Source organism: Dipodomys spectabilis, unplaced genomic scaffold (genome assembly GCF_019054845.1).
Source record: "Dipodomys spectabilis isolate Male_0828 unplaced genomic scaffold, ASM1905484v1 ptg000511l, whole genome shotgun sequence".
Taxonomy (NCBI): Eukaryota; Metazoa; Chordata; class Mammalia; order Rodentia; family Heteromyidae; genus Dipodomys; species Dipodomys spectabilis.
The window spans coordinates 270,783-295,026 of record NW_024871188.1 but is presented as its reverse complement, the minus strand read 5'-3'; the positions used below and the strand labels follow the sequence as shown (position 1 = coordinate 295,026).

Here is a 24,244-nt window from a genome sequence, read left to right as displayed (position 1 = left end):
CACAGATCACACACAGATCACACAATCACACACAGATCACACACAGATCACACACAGATCACACACAGATCACACAATCACACACAGATCACACACAGATCACACACAGATCACACAATCACACACAGATCACACACAGATCACACACAGATCACACACAATCACACACAGATCACACACAGATCACACACAGATCACACACAGATCACACAATCACACACAGATCACACACAGATCACACAATCACACACAGATCACACACAGATCACACACAGATCACACACAGATCACACACAGATCACACAATCACACACAGATCACACACAGATCACACACAGATCACACACAGATCACACACAGATCACACAATCACACACAGATCACACACAGATCACACACAGATCACACAATCACACACAGATCACACACAGATCACACACAGATCACACACAGATCACACAATCACACACAGATCACACACAGATCACACACAGATCACACAATCACACACAGATCACACACAGATCACACACAGATCACACACAGATCACACAATCACACACAGATCACACACAGATCACACACAGATCACACACAGATCACACAGATCACACAGATCACACACAATCACACACAGATCACACACAGATCACACACAGATCACACACAGATCACACACAGATCACACAATCACACACAGATCACACACAGATCACACACAGATCACACAATCACACACAGATCACACACAGATCACACACAGATCACACACAGATCACACAATCACACACAGATCACACACAGATCACACACAGATCACACAATCACACACAGATCACACACAGATCACACACAGATCACACAATCACACACAGATCACACACAGACGGCCGTGCTGAGCTGCAGGGAAACGTTTATTAAGGCATCACCAAACACTGAACAGAGCGAGGCTGGCCGGCTCGTCCCAGAGGCCCGAGGCCAGCTTCTTGGACCTAAATCCATTTGCACAGAAGCTTGAGATAGGAAAGGAAGCAGGGCGTAATAAGAACAACATCGTCAACATTTAGAAGAAAGAAAAGGGTTTGGAAGCTTCTGGGGGGGAAATGTGTTTTTTCCTTGCCGGGAACTTGGCCTGATGAGGTGAGGCTCACGGAATGCGCCTGCCCAGCGCAGAGGTGAGTGGTCGTCAGTTGGAGAACCACTTCGTTGAAAGACTCCTCCTTAACTCCAGGGGGGACGCAGCCTCCCCCCACTTTTTTGGCCCTTCCTCCCACCCTACTTCTTGGTTTCCGGGGCTTTCTCGGTGATCCCCGGGGAGAAAGGGCCCACCAGCCACATGAGGGGTGGGTTCTGGGCCACAGACTCCACCGTGTGCGCCAGGGCCTCCCGGGCCTCGGCCACGCGCTCGCGGCTCTGGGCGAGGACGCTGCTGGACAGGTCCTGGAAGGACCGGACGTGGGCGAAGGTGGCATGGAGGGCCTCGGCGTGGCGGCGGGCCTGCTGGGCCTGGTCCTTCACCTGGGCCGGCAGCCCCTGCAGGCTGGCGCCCAGGGCCGCGCACGCACCCTGCAGCTGCCCGGTGAGGTCTCGGACCATGCTCAGCGCCTGTGACTCCACCTGCTGAGAAAGGACAGCCGGGACCAGTCAGGGCCTCGGGCTGGCTACACAGACGCCAGAGGGACAGACAGATGGGTGGCTCCTTGGGCCTAGGAGAGAAGACTTCTCAAGGGCGAGGGCTGTTTTGTTGTTTCTGCCTGTCCTAGGACTTGAACTCTGGGCCTGGGCACTGTCCCTCAGCTCTTCAGCTCAAGGCGAGCGCTCTACCACTTGAGCCACAGCGCCACTTCTGGTTTTCTGGTGGTTCACTGGAGATAAGAGTCTCACAGACTTTCCTGCCTGGACTGACTTTGAATCAGGATCCTCAGCTCTCAGCCTCCTGGGTAGATAGGATTACAGGCCTGAGCCACCAGTGCCTGGGTAAGGGAGAGGGATTTTGGGGGTATAAGTGTTTAATCAAGATGTCAACCTGGACAGAAGAGTCCATAAGAATCCATCTCTTAATTAACCAGCAAAAAACCAGGCTGGAGGTGTGACTCAAGTGGAAATATAGAAATTATTTTTTTCCTCCTGTTTTTGCTAGTTCTGGGGCTTGAAGTGAAGGGCCTAGGCACTTTTCCTGAGCTTTTTCTCTCAAGGCTGGTGCTCTACCACTTGAACCACAGCTCTACTTCCAGCTTTTTGTTGGTCCAATGGAGATAAGAATCTCACAGACTTTGCTGCCCCGGTTGGCTTCAAACCATGATTCTCAGATATCAGCCTTCTGAGTAGCCTGGATTACAGGCATGAGCCACTGGCGCCCAACTGGAAATAAAATTTTAAGTGATCTAAGCACTGAAGCATCCAGACCACCCCCTGCCTTCCTTGGTGATACAATGTTAACAGTGCCCAAAGCCATGGCATTGTATCAGTGCCCTGAGACACCTGGGGGGGGAGCAGTGGAAGAAGGCTGGTTCCATGGAGGCACAACCTCCTTTTCTTTTTTTTTTTTTTGCTGGTCGTGGGGGCTTAACTCTGGGCCTGGGCGCTGTCCCTCAGCTCTTCAGCTCAAGGCTAGCGCTCTACCACTTGAGCCACAGCACCACTTACAGCTTTTTCTGTTTATGTGGTACTGAGGAATCGAACCCAGGGCCTCATGCATGTGAGGCAAGCACTCTACCACTGAGCCACCTTCCCAGCCCCTCAACCTCATTTTAAATAAAGAACGTGAGCACCCATCCGTGGGGTCCTGGAATCAAGGACACCAGCGAGAGACCAGAGAGCCGCACCCTACTGCCTTCTGATCTGTGTATGTGCATGCAAGCATGTGTGCACTGGTACTAGGGCCTCTTTGGCTTGCCTTTTTTCCCCTCTCATGTCTGGTGCTCTACCACTTGGACCACACCTCCAGTCTAGCTCTTATTTTTGTCAGTCATGGGGCCTGAATTCTGGGCCTGGGCGCTGTCCCTTAGTCCTTCAGCTCAAGGCTAGTGCTCTACCACTTGAGCCACAGCGCCACTTCCGGCTTTTTTCTGCTTATGTGGTGCTGAGGAATAGAACCCATGGCCTCATGCATGCAAGGCAAGCGCTCTACCATGGAGCCACCTTCCCAGCCCCAGTCTACCTTTTTTTACTGGTTAATTGGATATAGAGTCTCTCCAGCTTGTCTGCCTGAGCTTGCTTTGAACCATGCTCCTCAGATCTTAGCCTTCCTGAGTAGCAAGGATGCCAGGAGTGAGCCACCATGCCCGGCTCCTCCTACCCCACACTTGTACGTGAAGCTTCATAGAAAGACAACCTAAAACAGAGACAAATCCCTAGCTTCTATCATGATGAGTGGGCACCCATGCCAGAGTACCATGCAGCCAAGAGCAGGGCAAGGCTCTGATCCACCGCACAGCATGGCGGGACCTGAGGCTGTAACAGGCCAGGCCACAGACAGGAAGTGGACTACAGGGGGCTGGGGAGGCAGCTCCCTGCCAGGACTGGGTTTCTTTTGTCATGGGGAGAGAAGGTTCTGGAATTTAGTTGTGGTGATGGTTGTGTAACTCTGTAAATATACCAAAACCCACTTTATTATTCAGAGTCAAGCTTTTCCTAGTCCCCTGGGCTACTGGAACCAGGCCTTTCCCATGAGCCACACTCCAACCCTGTTGTCAAACTCCATAGGCACTTTTCTCCATGTGTGAGTGTTGGTCATGGGGCCTGAACTCTGGGCCTGAGCACTGTCCCTCAGCTCTTCAGCTCAAGGCTAGTACCCTACCACTTGAGCCAAAGCGCCACTTCCAGCTTTTTCGGCTTATGTGGTGCTGAGGAATCGAACCCAGGGCCTAATGCATGCAAGGCAAGCACTCTACCACTGAGCCACCTTCCCAGCTCCCTACTTTTGTTTTTGAACAGCCAGGCTGAAGAGGATAGGAGAGAGACTTAACCCGGGCATCTGTGGCTCACACCTGTCATCCTAGCTACTCAGGAGGCTGAGATCTGAGGATCATGGATCAAAGCCAGCCCAGGAAGGAAAGTTTGTGAGACTCTTATCTCCAATAAACCACCAGAGAATAGGAAGTGGCACTGTGGTGCAAGTGGTAGAGCGCTAGTCTTGAGCACAAAGAGGCTCAGGTACAGTGCCCAGGCCCTGAGTTCAAGCCCCAGGACTTGGGGGGCGGGGGGGAAGGAAAGTTGAATTACAGCCAGCAGCTCGCAGGCACCATGATATTTGTGGTTCATTAGTTAACCTGATGTCATTTTATCTTTCTTAAAACTGACCTGTAGCTAGGCCCCAGTGGCTCTCCCATCATCCTAGCTACTCAGGAGGCTGAGAGATGAGGGGTGAGGTTCGTAGCCAGCCCAGCACAGGAAAGCCTGTGAGAGACTCTTATCTCTATCTTATGTTACCCCAAAATAGTCAAAAGCAAGGTGTGGCTCAAGTGGTAGAGTGCCAGCCTTGATTAACAATCACAGGACAGTGCCCAGACCCTGAGTTCAGGTCCCAGGTGTGCACACGCACGCACACACACACACAGAGACGTGAGGACCATGGAAGACAATACTGGGAGTCATGAACTGCCACACTAGAACCCACAGGACAGATGGGGCATGAAAGACACCAAGACTTGGCTTTTACAGGTGGAGCCACTTCATCATTAAGAGGCCGCAACCACGCCACAGAGTAGAAAGCAAGGTGAACTTCCTGGAGGAGGTGGCACAGCCAATAACCGTCGCTTATAGGAGAGAAATCACTGCTGACAGACGGATCCACAGACCGGAGTGTGGTGGGAAACACGGGGGGTCCGGTGGGTACCTCTGGCTCTGCGGGGTCCGGGTCCCTCTCACTGTTCTTCTTGTTCGGGGTCTTCATGTTCTTCCAGTTCATCCACATCTGGCTCAGTTTCTCCTGCCCCTCCCCCAGCTTCTGATCCACACTTTGCTTTGCGCTTTCGATCTGCAGTTGAGGGAGGAGGAGATGAGGAAAGTGTCTAACACCCCCTTCCTCCCCAACCCCAGGCCCAGAGGGGGCCCTGACCACCGCCCTCCATGTGAGTTGTCCAGTGGGGAGGCAGGGAGATAGTGTTCCCTCCTCTTGCCCCAAGGCCTGGCCACCAGTCTGGCTTTAGCCAAAGGGACATGAAAGCTTGAAATTGCATGCAGTGGAATACTATTCAGCCATGAAAAAAAAAAGAAAATTTTGAACCCACAGTTGAATATGCAGATGACACTCATGACGAGGCAGACATAGGACAGGAAAGGATCTCAGGTCCCAGGAGCGATCAGAGCCACAGAAACAGGAAGCAGGAGGGGGGAAAGGAGGGGAGTTAGAGTTGGAGACAGACAGAGCTGCAGTCTGGGAGATGGAAGGTTCTGGAAACCAATAATGTGGGGGCGGGGGGAATGGCTGAACAGCCAGGTGACCACGATGAATGCTGCTGAGATGTGCAAGGGAAGATCATCTCAGTAGAAGAGCACCTGCTTGGCACACTTAGGGCCTGGGTTTCATTGCCAGCCCCCTAAAAAGAAGGAACTGGACACAAGTGGCTCACACATTGTGATCTTAGCAACTCGGGAGGCTGAGATCTGAGGATCACAGTTCAAAGCCAGGAAAGGTCGTAAGACATTTGTCTCCCATCAACCAGCACAAAACTGGACTGGAGTTGTGGCTCAAGTGGTAGAGCATTAGCCTGGAGAGGAAAACATAAAACAAGAGCACAAGGCTCAGATTTCATGCCTCGGTACTTGCACCAAAAGAAAAAAGAAAAAGATGAGTCAGCTGGGTATTGGCGGCTCACACTTACAATTCAAACTACTCAGGAGGCTGAAACCAGAGGATCGCGGTTCAAAGCCAGACTGGCCAGCAACGGCTGTGAGCCTCGCCTCCAGTGAACCCCCATAAAGCCAGGAGTGGCGCTGTGGCTCAAGGGGTCGCGCGCTCGCCTTGAGCACAAGGTCAAGGACAGCGCCCAGGCCCTGAGTTCAAGCCCCAGGACTGGCAGGAAAAAAAAAAATATCCACGAAACCCACAAACACATCACCGAGGTTAGGCAGGCACACAGACACACACAAGGACAAGGACAGAGGCCGGAAGGCGCCAGCGGACGAGGGGCGACAGGAAGACCACGATCTGAGTCCCGCCCCGGCCCCGCCCCTCGCCACGCCCCGCCCCTCGCCACGCCCCGCCCCCTCACCAGGCTGAGCGCATGCGCCAGCTGCTGCAGCGCGTCCTGCGCGCCCTGCCCGGCGCCCCGCAGCCGCCCCAGCGCGTGTGCGCAGGCGCGCTGCCGCAGCCGCTCCGACAGCGAGCCCAGGCGCACGAAGTAGCTCTGCTCCCGCCGCTGCTGCTGCACCGAGGCCGGGTCGCAGCCCTCCACCGACGCGGCCAGGCGGGCTGCGGGGACAGAGGGGGCGGTGAGGTACCTGTCGGGGAAGCCCGGGCTGGGATGATGGCTCTGCGCCACCACGCCCGGCTCAAAGAGCGCGTTTCGGTGCATTATCCGGTTCTTTACAGAAAAGGGCCTGGCGCCACACGGGCTGATCGTTAACTCGGTGCTTGGTGCCAGGCATTTCCCCTTGAGCGCTAAGGACTTAATATGTCAGGGAGCAGGGGCTTAGGTTCGGGGGTCCCCATGCTGTGGGTTATGTGATCTTTAAAATAGGAAACTGGGGCTCAAAGACGTTAAGCAACTTGCTCAAACTACCCGGCCAGGGGGCAGAGCTGGCCTGGATGTCCACTCCCTTCGGAGCTTTTCGTTCTTTCCCTTTTTTTCTTGCGAGTACTGGAGTTGGAACGTCTGACGTCCCTGGGAGCCTGGCATTCTACGGCTGGAGTCCCGCCCCTACCACGCAAAGCCACGCCCCCGCCGCAGCCACGCCCTCACATGTGAATTCTGCGCGGGCCACGCCCCCAGCGCTGGGCCACGCCCAATATTAGGCCACGCCCTCGCGCTTTGAGTCCCTATGGGCCCTGGGCCCCCATTCCTACCCTCCCAACCCTTCACCACCAGCTGGGAGAGCGCCAGGAAGGGGTGACACTGCCCCAAAGAGATGTACTCTTAGCTGGGCGCCTTAGCTAGCTACTCAGGAGGCTGAGAAAAAGAAGACGCTCAATGGTAGTACCCAGGTACCCAGGCCATGAGTTCAAGCCCCAAGACAGAAGCAAAAAATCCACACCACATGCACTTGAGGTTGGGAACTCCATCCAGGCCTCAGCCTGCAGGGGTGACTGGCACGCACCACCTCTCTCTCCCGGTGCATAGCTAGTCCGACAGCAGCTCTGCAGGGACACGTTCCCTTCTCTGGGTGGCCTCATACCAGTACAATCCAGGTCAGGGTGGGGTGGGGAGTGGAGGATGGAAGCTGGGGCAGGGCTTGAGTGGCAGCCATTCTGACCAATCACAGCAGGGCACAGGCTTCAGGCTCAGGCTACCCGCTGTGGCCTAGAATGGATTTCCCCATACCAAGAGGAACCAACAATTCCAAGGAAGCCAGGGTGTGGTGGCTGTGGGGTCATTCCAGCTCTTATTCTGAACTTATTCCAGAGCAGAGGCATGAGGATCGAGTTTCAGGCCAGCCTGGGCAAACCTTGTCTCAAAAACAACAAAACAGAAACCAGAAAAGCAAGGGCTGGAGTGGGGCTCAGGAGTGCGTGCTTGCCTGCCCTGCCCTTGTGTCTACCCCCAGCACCCCAAAAACAAAATGCTCATCCAATACTTGCTAGGCATCAAGTTCTAGACGCATACTGCCCGCCCCGACGCCACTCCTGGACAAAAAATCACATGGAGCAGGGCACCAGTAGCTCAGGCCTGTAATCCTAGCTACTCAAGAGACGAAGACTTGAGGATTTTCAGTTCAAAACAGCCCCAGGCAGGAAAGTTCATGTGATGGTTATGTCCAAATGACCACCAAAAAGCCAGAAGTGGAGCTGTGGCTCAAGTGGTAGAGCACCAGCCTTGAGCACAAAAGCACCCAGACCATGCATACACATCACACAATCACACGGAAAAGAACTGAGAGGGGGCTGGATAGATTCCACAATTTGGCTAATGGCAACCAAATGAGTGGGCAAAGAGAAGCCAACGAAAGGGGACGTTGAGGCAGGATAGATGGAGCCTGGCCAGATGGAGAAGCAAGCAAGGAGCAGAGAGAGGCAGAGGAAGAAGGCCGGGAAGGGACCAGGCAGGTTGTGCAGGGCCCTGAGGAAGATGGGAGCCCTAGAGGACTGTAGGCAGAGGAAACAGGGTGGGGGGCTGAGGACGCTGGGGCGGGGAGGAAAGGCGCCACGCCGGCCTCTGCTCCAGGCGCCCTCTGGTGGCGGCTTTGGGGAGGACAGACAGCACTCAGGGTGAAGGTGAGTGGGGATGGGAGGTTCAGGACAGCAGGTGACAGACACATCCCAGGAGGCCACGCTCACCCAGCTCCTCATCCGTCAGGGGCAGGTGGTTGTCCACCCAGTCTTCTGACTTGCCCAGCATGGTGTCCACCCTACTGGTCACCATCTGACCCATGCGGGTGCCCATGACTGAGTTCATGCCCATGCTGAGCATGGACATTGTCAAGTCTACTGCCTCGGTCACGCTCGTGGCCACGGTGTCTTTGGCGCTGGACACGGTGTTGGAGAACATCTCTCTGGCCTCCGTCATCTTGGTTGACACCAGGTCCTTGGTGTCAGCCAGGACCTAAGGAGAAGAGGACAGTGACAAAGTTCTTCCTTCCTTCCTTCCTGGCCTGGGCCCCGTGTACCCCAGAGTAGCCACCAGGGGGTGCCAAAGAGCATCAAATCCCGCCCCAGCCTTTCCTGGACCTGCAACTGGACTGCCTAGGTTCAAATCCTCATCTTGTTTCTTTCTTTCTTCTTTCTCTTTCTTTCTCTCTCTCTCTCTCTTTCTTTTCTCTCTCTTTCCTTTCTTTCTTTCTTTTTTGTAGGTCATGAGGCTTGAACGGGCACCGTCCTTGAGCTGAAGAGCTCAAGGTGTGACCACTACCACTTGAGCCATAGCACCACTTCCAGTTTTCTGGTGGTTCATTGGAAATAAGAGTCTCATGGAGTTTCCAGCCTAGGCTAGTTTTGAACCACAATCCTCAGATCTTGGCCTCCTGAGTAGCTAGGATTACAGGCATGAGCCACCCATGCCTGGCCCTCAGCTTGATTCTTTCTTTCTTTTTTTTTTTTTTTGGTTGGTCTCGGGGCTTGAACTCAGGGCCTGGGCGCTGTCCCTCAGCTCTTCAGTTCAAGGCGAGCGCTCTACCACTTGAGCCACAGCGCCACTTCCGGTTTTTCTAGTGGTTTATTGGAGATAAGAGTCTCACGGATTTTCCTGCCCAGGCTGGCTTTGAACCACAATCCTCAGATCTCAGCCTCCTAAGTAGCTAGGATTACAGGCGTGAGCCACCGGTGCCCAGCTACCTTGATTCTTTCTAACTGTGCATATGGCCTTAGCCGACACTCTACTTCTCTGTACTGCTCTTTTTTTCTTGGTCAGTCATGGGACTTGAACTCAGGGCCTAGGTGTTATCCCTTTGTTTGTTCACTCAAGGCTAGAACTCTACCACTTGAGCCACAGCACCACTTCTGGTTTTCTGTTGGTTTATTGGAGATAAGAGTCTCACAGAAGCTGGGCGCTGGTGGCTCACACTTATTATCCTAGCTACTCAGGAGGCTGAGATCTGAGGATCACAGTTCAAAACCAGCCCGGGAAGGAAAGCCTGTGAGACTCTTATCTCCAGTAAACCACCAGAAAACCAGAAGTGGCGCTGTGGCTCAAGCGGTAGAGCGCTCGCCTTGAGATGAAGAGCTGAGGGACAGCGCGCAGGCCCAGAGTTCAAGCCTCACAACAACAATAACAAAAAAAGGTCTCACGGACTTTCCTGCCCAAGCTGGCTTCGAACTGTGACACTCTGATCCCAGCCTCCCCGGTAGGATTACAGGTGAGAGTCACCAGCAGCCCTGTCAGCCAGAGGGCTTGAACTCTGGGCCTGGGTGCTGTCCTTGAGCTCTTCAGCTCAAGGCCAGCATTCTACCACTTCAGCCTCCTGAGTAGCTAGGATGACAGGTATGAGCTACCAGCACCCAGCTTCTGTTTTCTTAATCCAGAGTGGTGAATGTTCTTCCTCCAATTCTTAGCATGAAGAACTAATCTCCACCCTCTAGGATGGTGGAATGTGGCCGCATCCTCATTTCCTGTGGGTGCTTTGCTGATTTTGGTGGTACCAGAGTTTGAACTCAGCACCTTGTGTTTGCTAGCTGTGTACTCTACCACTTAAGAAGCAATGCCTCCAGCCCTTTTTTTGCACTGTTTGTGTGTGTGTGTGTGTGTGTGTGTGTGTGTGTGTGCATGTGTGCTGGTTCTGGAGCTTGAACTCTGAGCTTGAGCACTCACTGTCCCTTAGCCTTTTTGCTCAAGGCTAGCCCTCTACCACTTGAGTCACCCTTCTATACCTGCCTTTTGCTGTTTGATTGTAGGTAAAAGTCTCACACATTTTCCTGTCCTGACTGGCTTTGAAATGTGCTCCTCAGATAACTCCTGAATAGCTTGGATTACAGGCATGACCTACCAGCGCCCAACTGCCCTGGTTATTTTTGAGATACAGCTTGGCTTCCTGCCTGGGCTTCTCACTATGCCTAGCTCTGAGATGGAGTCTCTTAAGATTTTTGTTTTTAATTTTTTTTTTTTTTTTTGGTCAGTTGTGGGGCCTGGGCGCTGTCCCTCAGCTCTTCAGCTCAAGGCTAGCGCTCTACCACTTGAGCCACAGCATCACTTCTGGCTTTTTCTGCTTATGTGGTGCTGAGCAATGCAACCAGGGCCTCAGGCATGCAAGGCAAGCACTCTACCACTGAGCCACTCTCCCAGCCCTCTCAAGATTTCTCTGCCCAAACTGCCTTGAACTTTGATCCTCCTGTTCTTAGCCTCCTAAGTACTTGGATTATGGGCATGCACCACGTTGCCTATTATGCATATGTATATATATATAACATATATAATGTATACATTATATATTACATATACAATTATACATACGTTACTCTTGAATCCATGTTTTAAGCCTGGCTGAGGCTCACATTTAAAGCACACACATACCCATCTCCAGCCCTGGGCCCCAGGGACAGCCTGCCCTGCTGTAGGATCCCAACCAAGAGCTGGGGGCCCCTGGCCTGGCCCAGTTGGATGACCTTGGACAAGCGGAGACTGAGCTCACCCTTCCGTAATCAGAAGCGGCGGCGGGACATTCCAGGACTTGCTGCAATCACAGGGAGGGGGAGAGGGCAAGGACGCTGGGGCTACGTTCTGGGGCCTCAGTGGAACTCACCTTCCGTTACCCCAAACCCACGAAGGGGGGCAGGCTTTTTCACTTTGTCAGTAGTACTGGGGGGTTGAACGCAAGGTATGATGCTTGCTAGGCAGGGGTTCTACCATTTGAGACACTCCCTAGCTCATCTCCTCTGTGTGTGTGTGTGTGTGTGTGTGTGTGTGTGTGTATGTGTGTGTGTGTGTGTGTATCTCCTTGAGTTTGAACTCTGGGCCTGGATATGTCCTTTAGCTTTTCTGCTCAAGGCTAATTAATGCTCAACCACTTGAACCACAGCTCTACTTCTGGCTATTTTCTGGTGGTTTAGTGGAGATAAGAGTATCACAGCCAGGGCTGGGAAGGTGGCTTAGTGGTAGAGCGCTTGCCTTGCATGCCTGAGGCCCTGGGTTCGATTCCTCAGCACCACATAAGCGAAAAGAAAAAAGCCAGAAGGGGCGCTGTGGCTCAAGTGGTAGAGCGCTAGCCTTGAGCTGAAGAGCTGAGGGACAGCACCCAGGCCCAGAGTTCAGGCCCCACGACCGGACCCAAAAAAAAAAAAGAAGAGTATCACAGCCAGCGCCAGTGGCTCACGCCTGTAATCCTAGCTACTCAGGAGGCTGAGATCTGAGGATCGCGGTTCAAAGCCAGCCCGGGCAGAAGAGACCGTGAGACTCCTATCTCCAATAAACCACCAGAAAACCAGAAGTGGCGCTGTGGCTTAAGGGTAAAGTGCTGGCCTTGAGCTGAAGAGCACAGGGACAGGGCCCAGGCCCAGAGTTCAAGCCTCAAAACCGGCAAAAAGAAAAAAAGAGCCGGGCACTGGTGGCTCACGCCTGTTATCCTAGCTACTCAGGAGGCTGAGATCTGAGGATCGCGGTTCAAAGCCAGCCCAGGCAGGAGAGACCGTGAGACTCCTATCTCCAATAAACCACTAGAAAACCGGAAGTGGCACTATAGTTCAAGTGGTAGAGTGCTTGCCTTGAGCTGAAGAGCTGAGGGACAGCGCCCAGACCCAGAGTTCAAGCCCCACGGCCGACCAAAAAAAAAAAAAAATGAGTTTCACAGACTTTCCTGCCTGGGCTGGCTTTGAACCATGATCCTCAGATCTCAGCCTCCGGAGTAGCTAGGATTACAGGCGTGAGCCACTGGTGCCAGGCTAAGACCTCTTAAGTAGGGCAGAAAACCCTTTCAAGATCAGAGAGTTGGGCTAGGAAGGTGGCTTAGTGGTACAGTGCTTGCCTCGCATGCATGAAGCCCTGGGTTTGATTCCTCAGTACCACATAATAAGAAAAAGCCAGAAGTGGTGCTGTGGCTCAAGTGGTAGAGTGCTAGCCTTGAGCAAAAGAAGCCCAGGCCCTAAGTTCAAGCCCCTGGGCTGACCAAAAAAAAAAAAAAAATCAAGAGTTGAAGAAATTGATCCAGGGGCTGGGAAGGTGGCTCAGCGGTAGAGCGCTTGACTTGCATGAATGAGGCCCTGGGTTCGATTCCTCAGCACCACATTAGCAGAAAAAGCCAGAAGTAGGGCTGACATTCAAGTGGTAGAGTGCTAGCCTTGAGCTGAAGAGCTGAGGGACAGCGCCCAGGCCCAGAGTTCAGGCCCCACAACTGACAAAAAGAAAAAAAAAGAAAAAGAAAAAAAGAAATTGATCCATGGTGAAACAGCATGTGCAAAGGTCCTGGGGCCGGATACGGAAGGGTGGCATATTCAGGTTATTTGCCTCCCCTGCCTCCCTGGAATGAAGGTTCTTGCTTGCTTGTCTCATCTGACTATGCTGGGACCTACAGACCCCATACCCAGGTGACCTCACCGAGCCCCGGCCGCCTGGCCGTTCTTTACCTTGTCTGAGGTCTGCTGCAGGATAGGCACTGTCTGCAAGCGGTCTAGGCCCCGGTGGGCATACTCGCTGGCCGAGGTGACTACGAGGGGACGTGAGGAAGCAGAGATAAGAGTTGTCACCGTCTCATAGGGGCCCAAGAGAGCAATCACCCCGGCCGGACAGCCAGGAGAGAGCTCCCCCCACGTGCTTGTGTGGGCCACTCACTCTGGGGCTCCAGCTTGGACAGGATGGGTTGGGCCCCGCTGACCGCAGCCTCCGTGAACGTCCTGATGCCTTTCTCCGCCATGTCGCACACGGCCTTGACGTTGGGGTGGCTCTCCTTGGTGGAGGTGTAGGCGGCGGACACCATGTTGCAGGTGGAGCTGATGAGCGGCATGGCGGCCACGCGGTCCACCACGCCAGGCTGGGGGGGGGGGGATGGGAGGGGCGAGAGGGATGGGCGGGGCAAGAGGGATGGGCGGGGCAAGAGCAGGGCAGGTCAGCCAGGCCTGGAGCATAGAGACAGAGACTAGGCCCAAACTTCAGTACGCTCTGTGCTTCCTCTATCCACGCAAGGCAGGGATGAGACTCAGGAGACACCCCACAACACACACCCTTCTCACAGCGCTCTGGGCCTAACATGAGGGGCATCTGCAGATGCTAGCTCACCAGCCAAATCTCACCCACCTTCTGCTTGTTTTTGTTGTTGCTATTTGTTTCTATTCGTTGCTAATAGTTTCATTGAGACACACAATTCATACACTACCATGTCTGGCATCTATCTATCTATTTTTGTTGGTCTTGGGTCTCGAACTCAGAGCCTGGGCTCTGTCCCTGAGCTCTTTTGCTCCAGGCTACAGCTCTACCACTTGACGCCACAGCTCCACTTCTGGCGTTTGGGTAGGCCCACAAACTTTCCAGCCTGGACTGGCTTCAGATCGTGATCCTCAGCTCTCAGGCCTCTGAGTCGCTGGGGTTACAGGAGTGAGCCACTACACCAGGCTCTACTGTCCGTTCTATTCTCTACTCACAGCTGGCCAGTTTCCTGGAGCTCAGCAGCCGCACAGGGCCCCTGGTTTCCACGGTGGACAGGACAGATAACCCAATTTTCACAGGGGGCTCTACTAGCTACAGCCATACACAGTGACAACAGCAATTCCAAAGGCCCTGGGGTCAGCAGTGGGCTGTATTTGAGGAGGGGAAGAGGACAAGAGTAGATAGGGTAAAGTGGGGCATGGAGAGGGCTTTAGAAAGAGGTTGCTGATGTCTCCAAGCAAGCGTGGCTCAACCGCTGGGGTCCCCCAGGTCCTCTGTGGGTCTGGTTAAATGGCAGGCTCTGATTTGAAGCAACGGCCTGACCACCACGGCCTCAATTCGGGAGCTGGCCAGGCTCTGCCCAGTGAGAATCTCACATCCCATTTCAACTTCCCCAGCTCCCACCTCCTCTCCTCCTGGGGCTGAGGGGAGGAGAGAGACTTCAGCTGAACCCCAACAAACCATACTACCCTGGGCAGAGCTAGACTTCTCCTGTCTTGCAGCCAGCTCTCCCTTGGGACAGGGCATTCATGTCCAGATTAAAGAGCTCCAGAAAGTTGAACCACAGAATAATAAATAATCCAGTTAATAAGAGAGCAAATCAACTGGAGGGTTTGTAGAAGAAGGGATACAAATGGCTAGAGCTGGTAGAGGAAGAGAGAGTCCGCAGCATGAGCCGTAAGGGAAATGAAAATCAAAACCACACTAAAGCTCACCGCTGGTGGCTCACGCCTATAATCCCAGCTACTCAGGAGGCTGAGATCTGAGGATCAGAGTGCAAAGCCAGCCCCGGCAGGAAAAGTCCATGAGGCTCTTATCTTCCATGAACAACCAAACAAGTGTGGAGTTGTGGTTCAAGTGATAGAGCACCAGCCTTGAGCAAAAAAGCTTAGGGGGCTGGAAATGTGGCTTAGTGGTAGAGTGCTTGCCCAGCATGTATGAAGCCCTGGGTTCGATTCCTCAGTACCACATACACAGAAAAAGTCAAAAGTGGCGCTGTGGCTCAAGAGGTAGCCTGGAGCCAAAGAAGCTCAGGGACAGTGCCCAGGTCCTGAGTTCAAGCCCCAGGACTGGCACATACATACATACATCCCTGACCGGCTTTAAACATTAACCCTCAGATCTCACTCAGCCTCCTGAGAAGCTGGGATTGCGGCCGTGGGCCGCACAGGTGCCTGGTGATGGTTGGCAGCAAACCGTTCAGGTCTGCTCTTTTTTTTGCTCATCTTCTGACTTGTGCCCACGCAGCCAGCCTCGTCCACGGGCTCCGGCCCCTCTCTGAGGTCCTCTCAGGGACGCGCGTGGGAATCCCGACCGCTCACCTGGGGTCCCGGCTCCTCCATCCCCTGGGTGCTGGCGTCCGCCTGCAGGACTGGCTCCTCCTCCGTCACGTGGGTGTGGGTGTGGGCGTGCATCTGTGGTACCAGCTCCTCCTCTGGTAAGTGGGCGTGGGCATGGACGTGGGCGTGGGCGTGGGCGTGGGGGTAGGGGTGGGTGTGGATGTGGGGGTGGGCGTGGGGGTGGGCGTGGACGTGGGCGTCCACCTGTGGCATCAGCTCATCCTCTGTCTCGTGGGTGTGGATGTGGGTGTCTGCCTCAGCCCACGCTGTCTCAGTCTTGGGTGACTCGGCCCTAGACATGATGTCCGCGGCAGGCACTGTGGATGGAGAGCAGTGGGAGGCCAGCCTGACCGGACACCGCCCTCAGGGCTGAGTCTAGGCCCGCACTGGGGCTCGAACCTGCTCTCCGCCCATCTCCACCCAGCAAAGGGTCACTGGTGGCCAGGCCAAGCAGCCTGGAGGACAGGTTGAGGTCACTGCCTGGGAACTATATTTCCTCTCTCTCTCTCTCTCTCTCTCTCTCTCTCTCTCTCTCTCGTGCCTATCCCGGGGTTTGAACTCAAGGCCTGGGCGCTGTCCCTGAGCTTTTACACTCAAGGATAGCACTCTCCCATTTGAGCTACAGCTCCACTTCTGGCTTTTTTTTAGGGGGGCAGAGGGGGATGTTATTCATTGTTGATAAGAGTCTCATGGACATTCCTGCCCAGGCTGGCTTTGAACTGCGATCCCAGGTCTCAGTTTGCAGGGAGGCTAGGATCGACAGGAGTGAGCCACCTGGCCCGGCTTTCAGCATTTTCCTTTCACCTAGAAACCTCATATCCAGAAGAGCCCAGAGCCGCCGAGGAGGGGGAGGGGCGGGGGGAGGGGGCAGGAGGGCAGAGGTGTGTCCTTCTGCCTGGGCCTCCGCCGGCCATGGGCAGCTGCGAGCCCAGCAGAAGGTCACGGAGGGGAAACAGCGTAGGTCCCTTGGGCAGTGGCTGAAGAATTCCTGCACTACCCAATTGACAGGGGCCAAGATGTAGTCCAGAGACCAAAAAAGAAGACAAAAAGAAAAGTCCTCTTCAGAGAGCAGAAGTTACAGAGAAACTTAATGACCACTGCCTTCCAGGGAGAAGGGGCAGCTAGCCGGTGAAGTTGAGGGAGGAGACTTTTGTTGGTGGTGGTGGTGGTCATGGGTCTTGAACTCTAGGCCTGGAAGCTGTCCCTGAGCATTTCAGTTCAAGGCGAACACTCTACCACTTGAACCACAGCACCACTTCCAGTTTTCTGGTGGTTTATTGGAGATAAAACTGTCACGGACTTTCCTGCCTGGGCTGGCTTTGAACTGTGATCCTCAGATCTCAGCCTCCTGAGTAGCTAGGATGACAGGTGTGAGCCACAGGTGACTGGCTCAGGGGAGACTTTTGACTTTGGAGACTGATAATATTACCTGTTTAAAAAAACAAAAAAATAAGCCCGGTGCTGGTGGCTCACACCTGTCATCCTAGCTACTCAGGAGGCTGAGAGCTGAGGATTGCAGTTCAGAGCTAGCCAGAGCAGGAAAGTCCATGAGACTTATCTCCAATGAACCACCAGAAAACCAGAAGTGGTGCTGTGGCTCAGGTGGTAGAGCGCTTGCCTTGAGCTGAAGAGCACAGGGCCAGCACCCAGGCCCAGAGTTCAAAGAAAGGAAGAAAGCAAACAAGCTAGCTCAGGACTGCAGTGTGGCTCAATGTGAGTGAATTCAAGCATGGGCCTAGGTCCCAGGCCCAGCAGTTGGGGGGGGAAGGGGGGATATCTGCCCAGCATCTGCCCTCCCCCCCCCTCTGCTGGCTTACCTGAGAAAAATGGGCTAAAGGTGGTTCCGGCCTCTGCCTGGAGGCTGGCCACCCAGGGAATTGTAATGTGGCTGAGCAGATCACAGGGACCTTCGGGGAGTGGATGTGGGGCTCAGGAATCAGGGTGGGGTTCTCAGCCTGGCTTTGCAAGTCTGTGAGGTTAAGGGCTGGTGAGGGGGGAAGGTCTTGACCACATCCCCGAGATGAGGGGAGTCAATCTACATTAGCTGAGTTAGGAGGAATGAAAGGCTTGGTGGCTCATGCCTGCCATCCCAGCTAGGTGGGAGACAGATATAGAGGATCACAGTTTGAGGCCAGGAACCCCCCCCCCAAAAAAAAAAAAAGTCAACAAGACTCCATTCAACACATAGGTTGAGCCGGGCACTGGTGGCTCACGCCTGTCATCCTAGCTACTCAGGAGGCTGAGATCTGAGGATCGAGGTTCAAAGCCAGCCTGAGCAGGAAAGTCCATGAAACTTGGGACAGCGCCCAAGCCCAGAGTTCAAGACCCACAACCAACCATAAACAAAAACAGTCAACAAGTGGGAAGTAACACCACTGAGAACAATCTGGTCACCTTCTCTGTGCTGACCCCTGACTGGATGTGGGCAGAGGACAGTGGGCAATGCAGCCCCAGATTCAGCTTATGGACAGTGTTGGCTCTCCTGATGCCCACCAGCCTCAGAGGAGCTATCTACACAGGAGGCTGAGATCTGAGGATCCCAGTTCAAAGCCAGCCAAGGTAGGAAAGTCCGTAAGACTCTGATCTCCAATAAACTACAAAAGAGCCGGAAGTGGAGCAGTGGTTCAAGTGGTGGAGTGCTTGCCTTGAAGGACCAGCGCATGCTTGTGCACACACACACACACACACACACACACATACACAGATTGGACATTGGGAGCTGGGCCTAGTGGCCACGCCTGTGACTCCAGCACATTGAGGCTGAGGCCAGAGGATCCGGAGTTTGGGCTTGCTTGGCCCACACAGCCAGACTCTGACTCAGGTATAAAGACAAAGAGACTGGGAGCTCAGTCGCTGGTGACTCAGGCCTGGAAACCCAGCTAATCAGGAAGCTGAGATCTGAAGGTCACAGTTCAAGGCCAGCTTGGCAGGAAAGTCCAGGAGACTCTTATCTCTACTAAAACTATCCAAAAAAGCTGGAAGTGGGGCTGTGTCTCTAGTGAGTAGAGCTCTAGCCTTGGACAAAAGCAGCTCTGGGACAGGGCCCAGGCCCTGAGTTCAAGACCCAGGACATATACACATGTGTGTATACGTGCACACACACACGCACACACACGTACACACACACACAGAAGAAAGAAGAGGCTGGGCCTGGGCAAACGCAGCCCAGGGAGGGCCCAGGCCCAGGGCGGAGGGGGGGGGGGGGGCTTGCGCAATCCCGGGCGCACCCTCGCAGCAGGGGCCCCCATTCCCCGGGTCACAGGATGAGGGGCCCCCCAGGTGTCTGGGGGGGGGGCGCTTGGGAACTTGGCTTCCCAGACTCCGAGAGGGTGTCTGGTGGGGATCGGTGCGTGGGGGGGGGGTGCAGACACCCCGGGGTACCCTCCCTCGGCCCTCCCCGCCCCCCCACCCCAAATCCCAAGAATGTCCCAGACAGAAAGTCTGAAAGACTGTGTCTGTTGCCCGAGAAGTCGATGCCAGGGGACCGAGACCCTCCAGTCCGCTGCACCCCGCGTCCGACCCCCCCACACCTCCGCCCCGGCTCGATCGGGGGCCCCTCCCACATCTCCCCCCCCCCTGCTTCCCACCTCGGTCCGCGGGACGTCCGGAAGCGGCGGCCACTTCTCCAAAGCTAGCTCCACACTAGCTGGCAGGAGGCGGGGCAAGCTTTTATACCTCGGGGGGGCGTGGTCACCGGAGTGACTGGCCGTAAGGCCAATCAGGGTGAAGAGGGGCGGTCCCGGTGTTAGCCGCGCCCCTCCCAGGTGGGAGGATGTGTGTTAAGGGGGTGTGTGTGACGTTTTGAGCACTTGGGGGACACGCCCTCTGCCGGGGGCGGGGGGGGGGGCAGGAGTGGGGGGGGCACCCCACCATTTGAGGAACTTCAGACCCAGCTGTGACCATGTAAGTCCTCGGAGCTCCACACTAGGTAACTGTGGTTCTAGATGGTCATGGAAGAGGCCAGTCACCAGGCCCAGCTCCAGTGCCAGGCCCTAACTCCTGGATCAACCTTTTCCTGAAGCTGTCACCACATGGATTTCCCCTCCCCAGCCTCCTCCTCTTCCCCCACCCCCCAAAAAGATCTTCCTCTTTTTCATCTCTAAAGCCAGGTCTTAATCTCCAATAGCCCCGGGACTAAAGCAGGAGGTAAATATTTCTGCTGGAATGGAAGCCGTGTGTTCTGTTCTGTGGAATGAGGATTTGAAAATCAGACCCGGCAGGGTGTCACGCCAGCGCCCTGCAGGCCAAGGACCATGAGTTCCCAGCCTTCTCCAGCTGCAGCAACAGGGAGAACTTGTCTCCTACCAAACACACAAACAATGCTTCCTTCATGAGTGGACTTTCTGCTACGCAGGCCTGGGCTGGAAGAATGTGGTGTTTTTGTGCCTAGCATGAGACACTCAGAGGACCTGAACCTCCAGCAAGCTCTCCTCAAGTGTGAGGCCTCTCCCTAGGCCTTGAGCTCCTGCGGCCACTTTCCCAACAAAGGCCCTGCTCACACCAGCCATGCGGGCCAGCCCCCCATCAACACTTGCAATGCACAGACCAGAGATTGGCTTTTTCTTTTCTTTTTTTGTAGTATCTGGACTTGAACTCAGGGCCTCTCACTTGCTCAAGGATGGTGCTCTGCCGCTCAAGCTATGCCTCCGCTGCCGGCTTTGTGCTGGTAAATTGGAGATAAGAGCCTCTTGGATTTGTCTGCCTGGGCTGGCTTTGAACTGTCATCTTCACATCTCAGCCTCCTGAGTAGCTGGGATTACAGGCCTGAGCCACTGGTGCCTGACTCCTTTTGTTTGTTTGTTTTTGTTTTGCTTTTGTTTGGTTTTCTTTGCTTTTAGAAACAGGGTCTCACTGTGTAGCCCTAGCTGCCCTGGAGCCTACAATCCTCTGGGCTCTAACTCCTGAATCTGGGGATTACAGGCATGTGCCACCATGCCCAGCTAGGACTACAAACTCCACCACTCCAGATCTTAGCCTACAGAGTAGCGAGGATTACAGGCATGAGCCACTCGCTCCCAGCTGGAAAATGTCTATTGCTGCAGGTTCTTTCTTTCTTCTTCTTTTTCTTATTTATTTATTTGTTTGTTTGTTTGTTTATTGTTGGTCCTGAGGCTTGAACTCTGGGCCTGGTTGCTGAGCTCCTTTGGTTCCAGGCTAGCAGTCTACCACTTGAGCCACAGTCCTACTTCTGGCTTTTTCTGTGATTTAATTGGAGATAAGAATCTCTCGGACTTTCCCGTTTGGGCTTCCTTCGAACTCGATCCTCAGATCTCAACTTCCTGAGTAGCTAGGATGATAGGCCTGAATTCCTGGTACCCCGCTGCAGGCAATGTCCTCCCTGACTCATTCATTCCACCCTATTTATTACCCCCTCTGACGAAATAGCCTCGGTGACAGCCATAAATAAGATAATCGGGTAGACTTTATCAGAGTTGGAAAGTCAAGCGAGCAGGGATCATAAATGTGGGGGTTGCTGTGTGGAATGGGGGTGACTGGGGGGAGGTTTTTCTGAGTGACACCTGCAGGAAAGGTAGGAACCATTTACAAATCCGGAGAAGAAAAGTGATCTAGGCAGAGGGTTCAGCACGTGCAAAGGCCCTGGGGTGGGCATGAGCCCACATGTGGCTGGGACAGTGTGGTGGCTGGGGAATGGGGTGAGGGTGGGGGGGTTGGGAGGGTGGCATGGGGCTCAGACAGATGAAATGATAGCCAAGATCACACAGCTCAAAGTTCAGGGGGAGCCTTTAAAATCACAAAGTCCACCCAAGGTTGGTGGCGGCTCACGCCTGTCATCTTAGCTACTCAGGGAGGCTGAGATCTGAGGGTGGAGGTTCAAAGCCAGCCTGGGCAGGAAAAGTCCAGAGGACTCTTGCTAAACTCCCTCCAATTGACCAGGAAAAGGCTGAATGTGGAGCTATGGGTCCAAGAGGCCACTAGATGGCGCCTGGGACCCAGATTGCTCCATACCTGGCCCAGGTGTTTCTTCTCTGCCCTTTGACCTCTTCACTCAGTCCGCCTGTCCATTAACGACGCCTTTCTCTTTATCTGTGAGCTCCACCAGAGAGCCATAAACAATTATGAAGTACTTGCTGTATAACATACCCGTGCTGGACAGGCCTGGGACTCGGGCAAAACATAGGCCTTAGCTATACACTCACCCCTGTAATCCTAGCTACTCAGGAGGCTGAAATCTGAGGACTGTGGTTCAAAGCCAGCCTGGGCAGAAGAGTCCTCGAGAAACTCTTTTTTTTTTTTTTTTTTGTCGGTCGTGGGGCCTGAACTCTGGGCCTGAGCACTGTCCCTCAGCTCTTCAGCTCAAGGCTAGCACTCTACCACTTGAGCCACAGCACCACTTCCAGCGTTTTCTGTTTGTGTGGTGCTGAGGAATCGAACCCAGGGCCTCATGCATGCTAAGCAAGCACTCTACCACTGAGCCACCTTCCCAGCCTGCCCAAATCATGAGATTCTTATCTCCAATGAACCACCAGAAAACTGGAAGTGGCACTGTGGCTCAAAGTGGTAGAGAGCTCACCTTGAACAAAAGAACTCAGGGACAGCACCCAGGCCCTTAGTTCAAGCCCCATGACCACCACCACCAACAACAACTCTGGTCTTTAGAGCACCCAGATCCAGTGGGAAGACACTCGTGAAGATTAGTGGAGACACTTCAGTAATTTGCGGGGGGGGGGGGGGGGGGAGGTTCATTCTCTCTCTGAAATAAGAGAAAGTTTTTGAAGCGGGGCAACGGTGGCTCACGCTTATAATCCCAGTTGCTCAGGAGGCTGAGATCTGAGGATCACAATTTGAAGGCAGCTGGGTTGGGAGAGTCTGTGAGAGTCTCATCTTCAAGGAACCACCAAAAAGCTGGACATGGAGCTGTGGTTCAAATGGTTGAGCACCAGCCTTGGAGAACACAGTGGTGGCTGGAGGCCATGAGGAGAAGGCCTTCCAGCCCAGTGAAGTTCATTCATTGTTTTTGTTGTTGTTGTTGTTGTTTTTGCCAGTCCTGGGGCTTGAACTCAGGGCCTGGCCACTGTCCCTGAGCTGCTTTTGCTCAAGGCTAGCGCTCCACCACTTGAGTCACAGCGCCACTTTGTTTTCTTCTGCGTATGTAGTACTGAGGGCTTCATGCAGGCTAGGCAAGCGCTCTACCACTGAGCCACCTTCCCAGCCCCATTCATCTGAATGCATCTGTGAGGCTCCTGTGTGCCAGGCAGGGGACACAGTGCTCCCGCCTGCCCTGCGGGTGCTCTGGACCTTGTGTGGGAGGGGAGACCAGACGGGATATGCCTATCTGGAAATGGCACTGTGAGCCAGGGACACAAATACCACAGGAAAGGAGGCTGGGGAGTCAGATAATTAGCAGTTTTAAGTGAGATGGCGCTCTGTCTGACCACTTGGGCTAAACCCCAGGGGAGAGCAGGCATTGAGTTGTGTGGTTCTTTGGGGGTAGGTCAAGGGGCCGTCACAGCCTGTACAAAGGCCCTGGGGCGCGCTGGAGCCTGAGCATTGGAGAAGCTGAGAGGAGGCAGCCTGTTTGGCTAGATCAGAGGATCAAGGGGCAGAGAGGGGGAGAAGGAAGCATGGAGGGAATGGGGTGAGTCGGGGTGCACAGGGCCTGATGGGTTGATGGGAGGACTTGGGCTTTGACCCTAAGGGAGGTGGGAGCTGTGGAGGGCTGTGGACAGAGGGATCTGCGTTATATCCCCATAATACCTGGGCTAGAGCTGCAGGGAAAGCAAAGAAAAATAGAGCCCCTGGGCTGGGAAGGTGGCTCAGTGGTAGAGTGCTTGCTTCGCATGCATGAGGCCCTGGGTTCGATTCCTCAGCACCACATAACCAGAAAAAGCCAGAAGTGGCACTGTGGCTCAAGTGGTAGAGCGCTAGCCTTGAGCTGAAGAGCTGAGGGACAGTGCCCAGGCCCAGGGTTCAAGCCCCGTGACAGACCAAAAGTTCATGTGACCCCAGTGTCCAGGACAGAGGGTAGGGGAGAGTTGCATCTGGGGCTGGTGAGACCTGGCAAACACAACCAAACCTGCAGCCCTAGGGCTCAAGTGGAAATTCTGGTATACAGTGGGTAATTCTGTGTGTGTGTTTGTGTGTGTGTGTGTGTGTGTGTGTGTGTGTGTGTGTGTGTGTATGTTTTCTGGCACCAGGGCTTGAACTCAAGACCTGAGTGCTGTCCTTTAGCACTTATCACTCAAAGCTTGGCGCTCTACCACTGAGAGCCACAACTCTACTTCCAGCTTTTTGCTGGTTGATTGGAGATAAGAACCTCATGGATTTTCCTGCCCTGGCTGGCTTCAAACTCCATCCTCAAATCTCAGCCTCCTGAGTGTGTGAGCACTGGCACCCAGCTCCTGGTGGGTCATTACATGTATATATGGAAACTCGTGCAAGAGACAGAGTCACACAGAAACATTATTGGTTCATCTAGGTCCTGTTTTTGTTGTTGTTGGTCCCGGGGCTTGAACTCAGGTCCTGGGTGCTGTCCCTGGACCTCTTTGTGCTCAAGGCGAGCACTCTACTGCTTGAGTCACGGCACCACTTCTGACTTTCTCTGTGTAGTTTAATGGAGATCAGAGTCTCACAGACTTTCCTGCCCGGGCTGGATTCGAACTGCAATCCTCAGATCTCAGCCCCCTGAGTAGCTAGGATGACAGGTGTGAGCCACCAGCACGGGGCTGGGTGCTGTTGTTTCCTGGAGTCACCCTGCCAGCCCTTGTCCAGTCTCTGCAGCCG

General features: G+C 54.2%; 1 protein-coding gene across 1 annotated transcript; it reads right to left on the bottom strand.

The window, feature by feature from the left end:
* Positions 1 to 896: 896 nt before the first annotated feature.
* Plin3 (perilipin 3) lies at positions 897 to 19,129 on the bottom strand. The gene is made up of 8 exons (XM_042669896.1): positions 19,090 to 19,129; positions 15,485 to 15,819; positions 13,353 to 13,551; positions 13,148 to 13,227; positions 8,438 to 8,702; positions 6,216 to 6,415; positions 4,838 to 4,978; positions 897 to 1,620 (listed from the first exon to the last, which is right to left on the bottom strand). Exons 2-8 carry the CDS (start codon positions 15,800 to 15,802, stop codon positions 1,276 to 1,278), a joined length of 1,548 nt encoding a protein of 515 aa, XP_042525830.1. The 5' UTR covers positions 15,803 to 15,819; positions 19,090 to 19,129; the 3' UTR covers positions 897 to 1,275.
* Between the last annotated feature and the right edge of the window lie 5,115 nt (positions 19,130 to 24,244).

Coding starts and splice junctions, on each gene's coding strand:
- Plin3 (XM_042669896.1), bottom strand. CDS start 15,802: ATGTCTAGGGCCGAGTCACCCAAGACTGAGACAGCGTGGGCTGAGGCA. Junction 13,228..13,352: donor GTCCAAGCTGGAGCCCCAGA/GTGAGTGGCCCA, acceptor GTCCCCTCGTAG/TCACCTCGGCCAGCGAGTAT. Junction 1,621..4,837: donor CGGACCCCGCAGAGCCAGAG/GTACCCACCGGA, acceptor GTCCTTTCTCAG/CAGGTGGAGTCACAGGCGCT.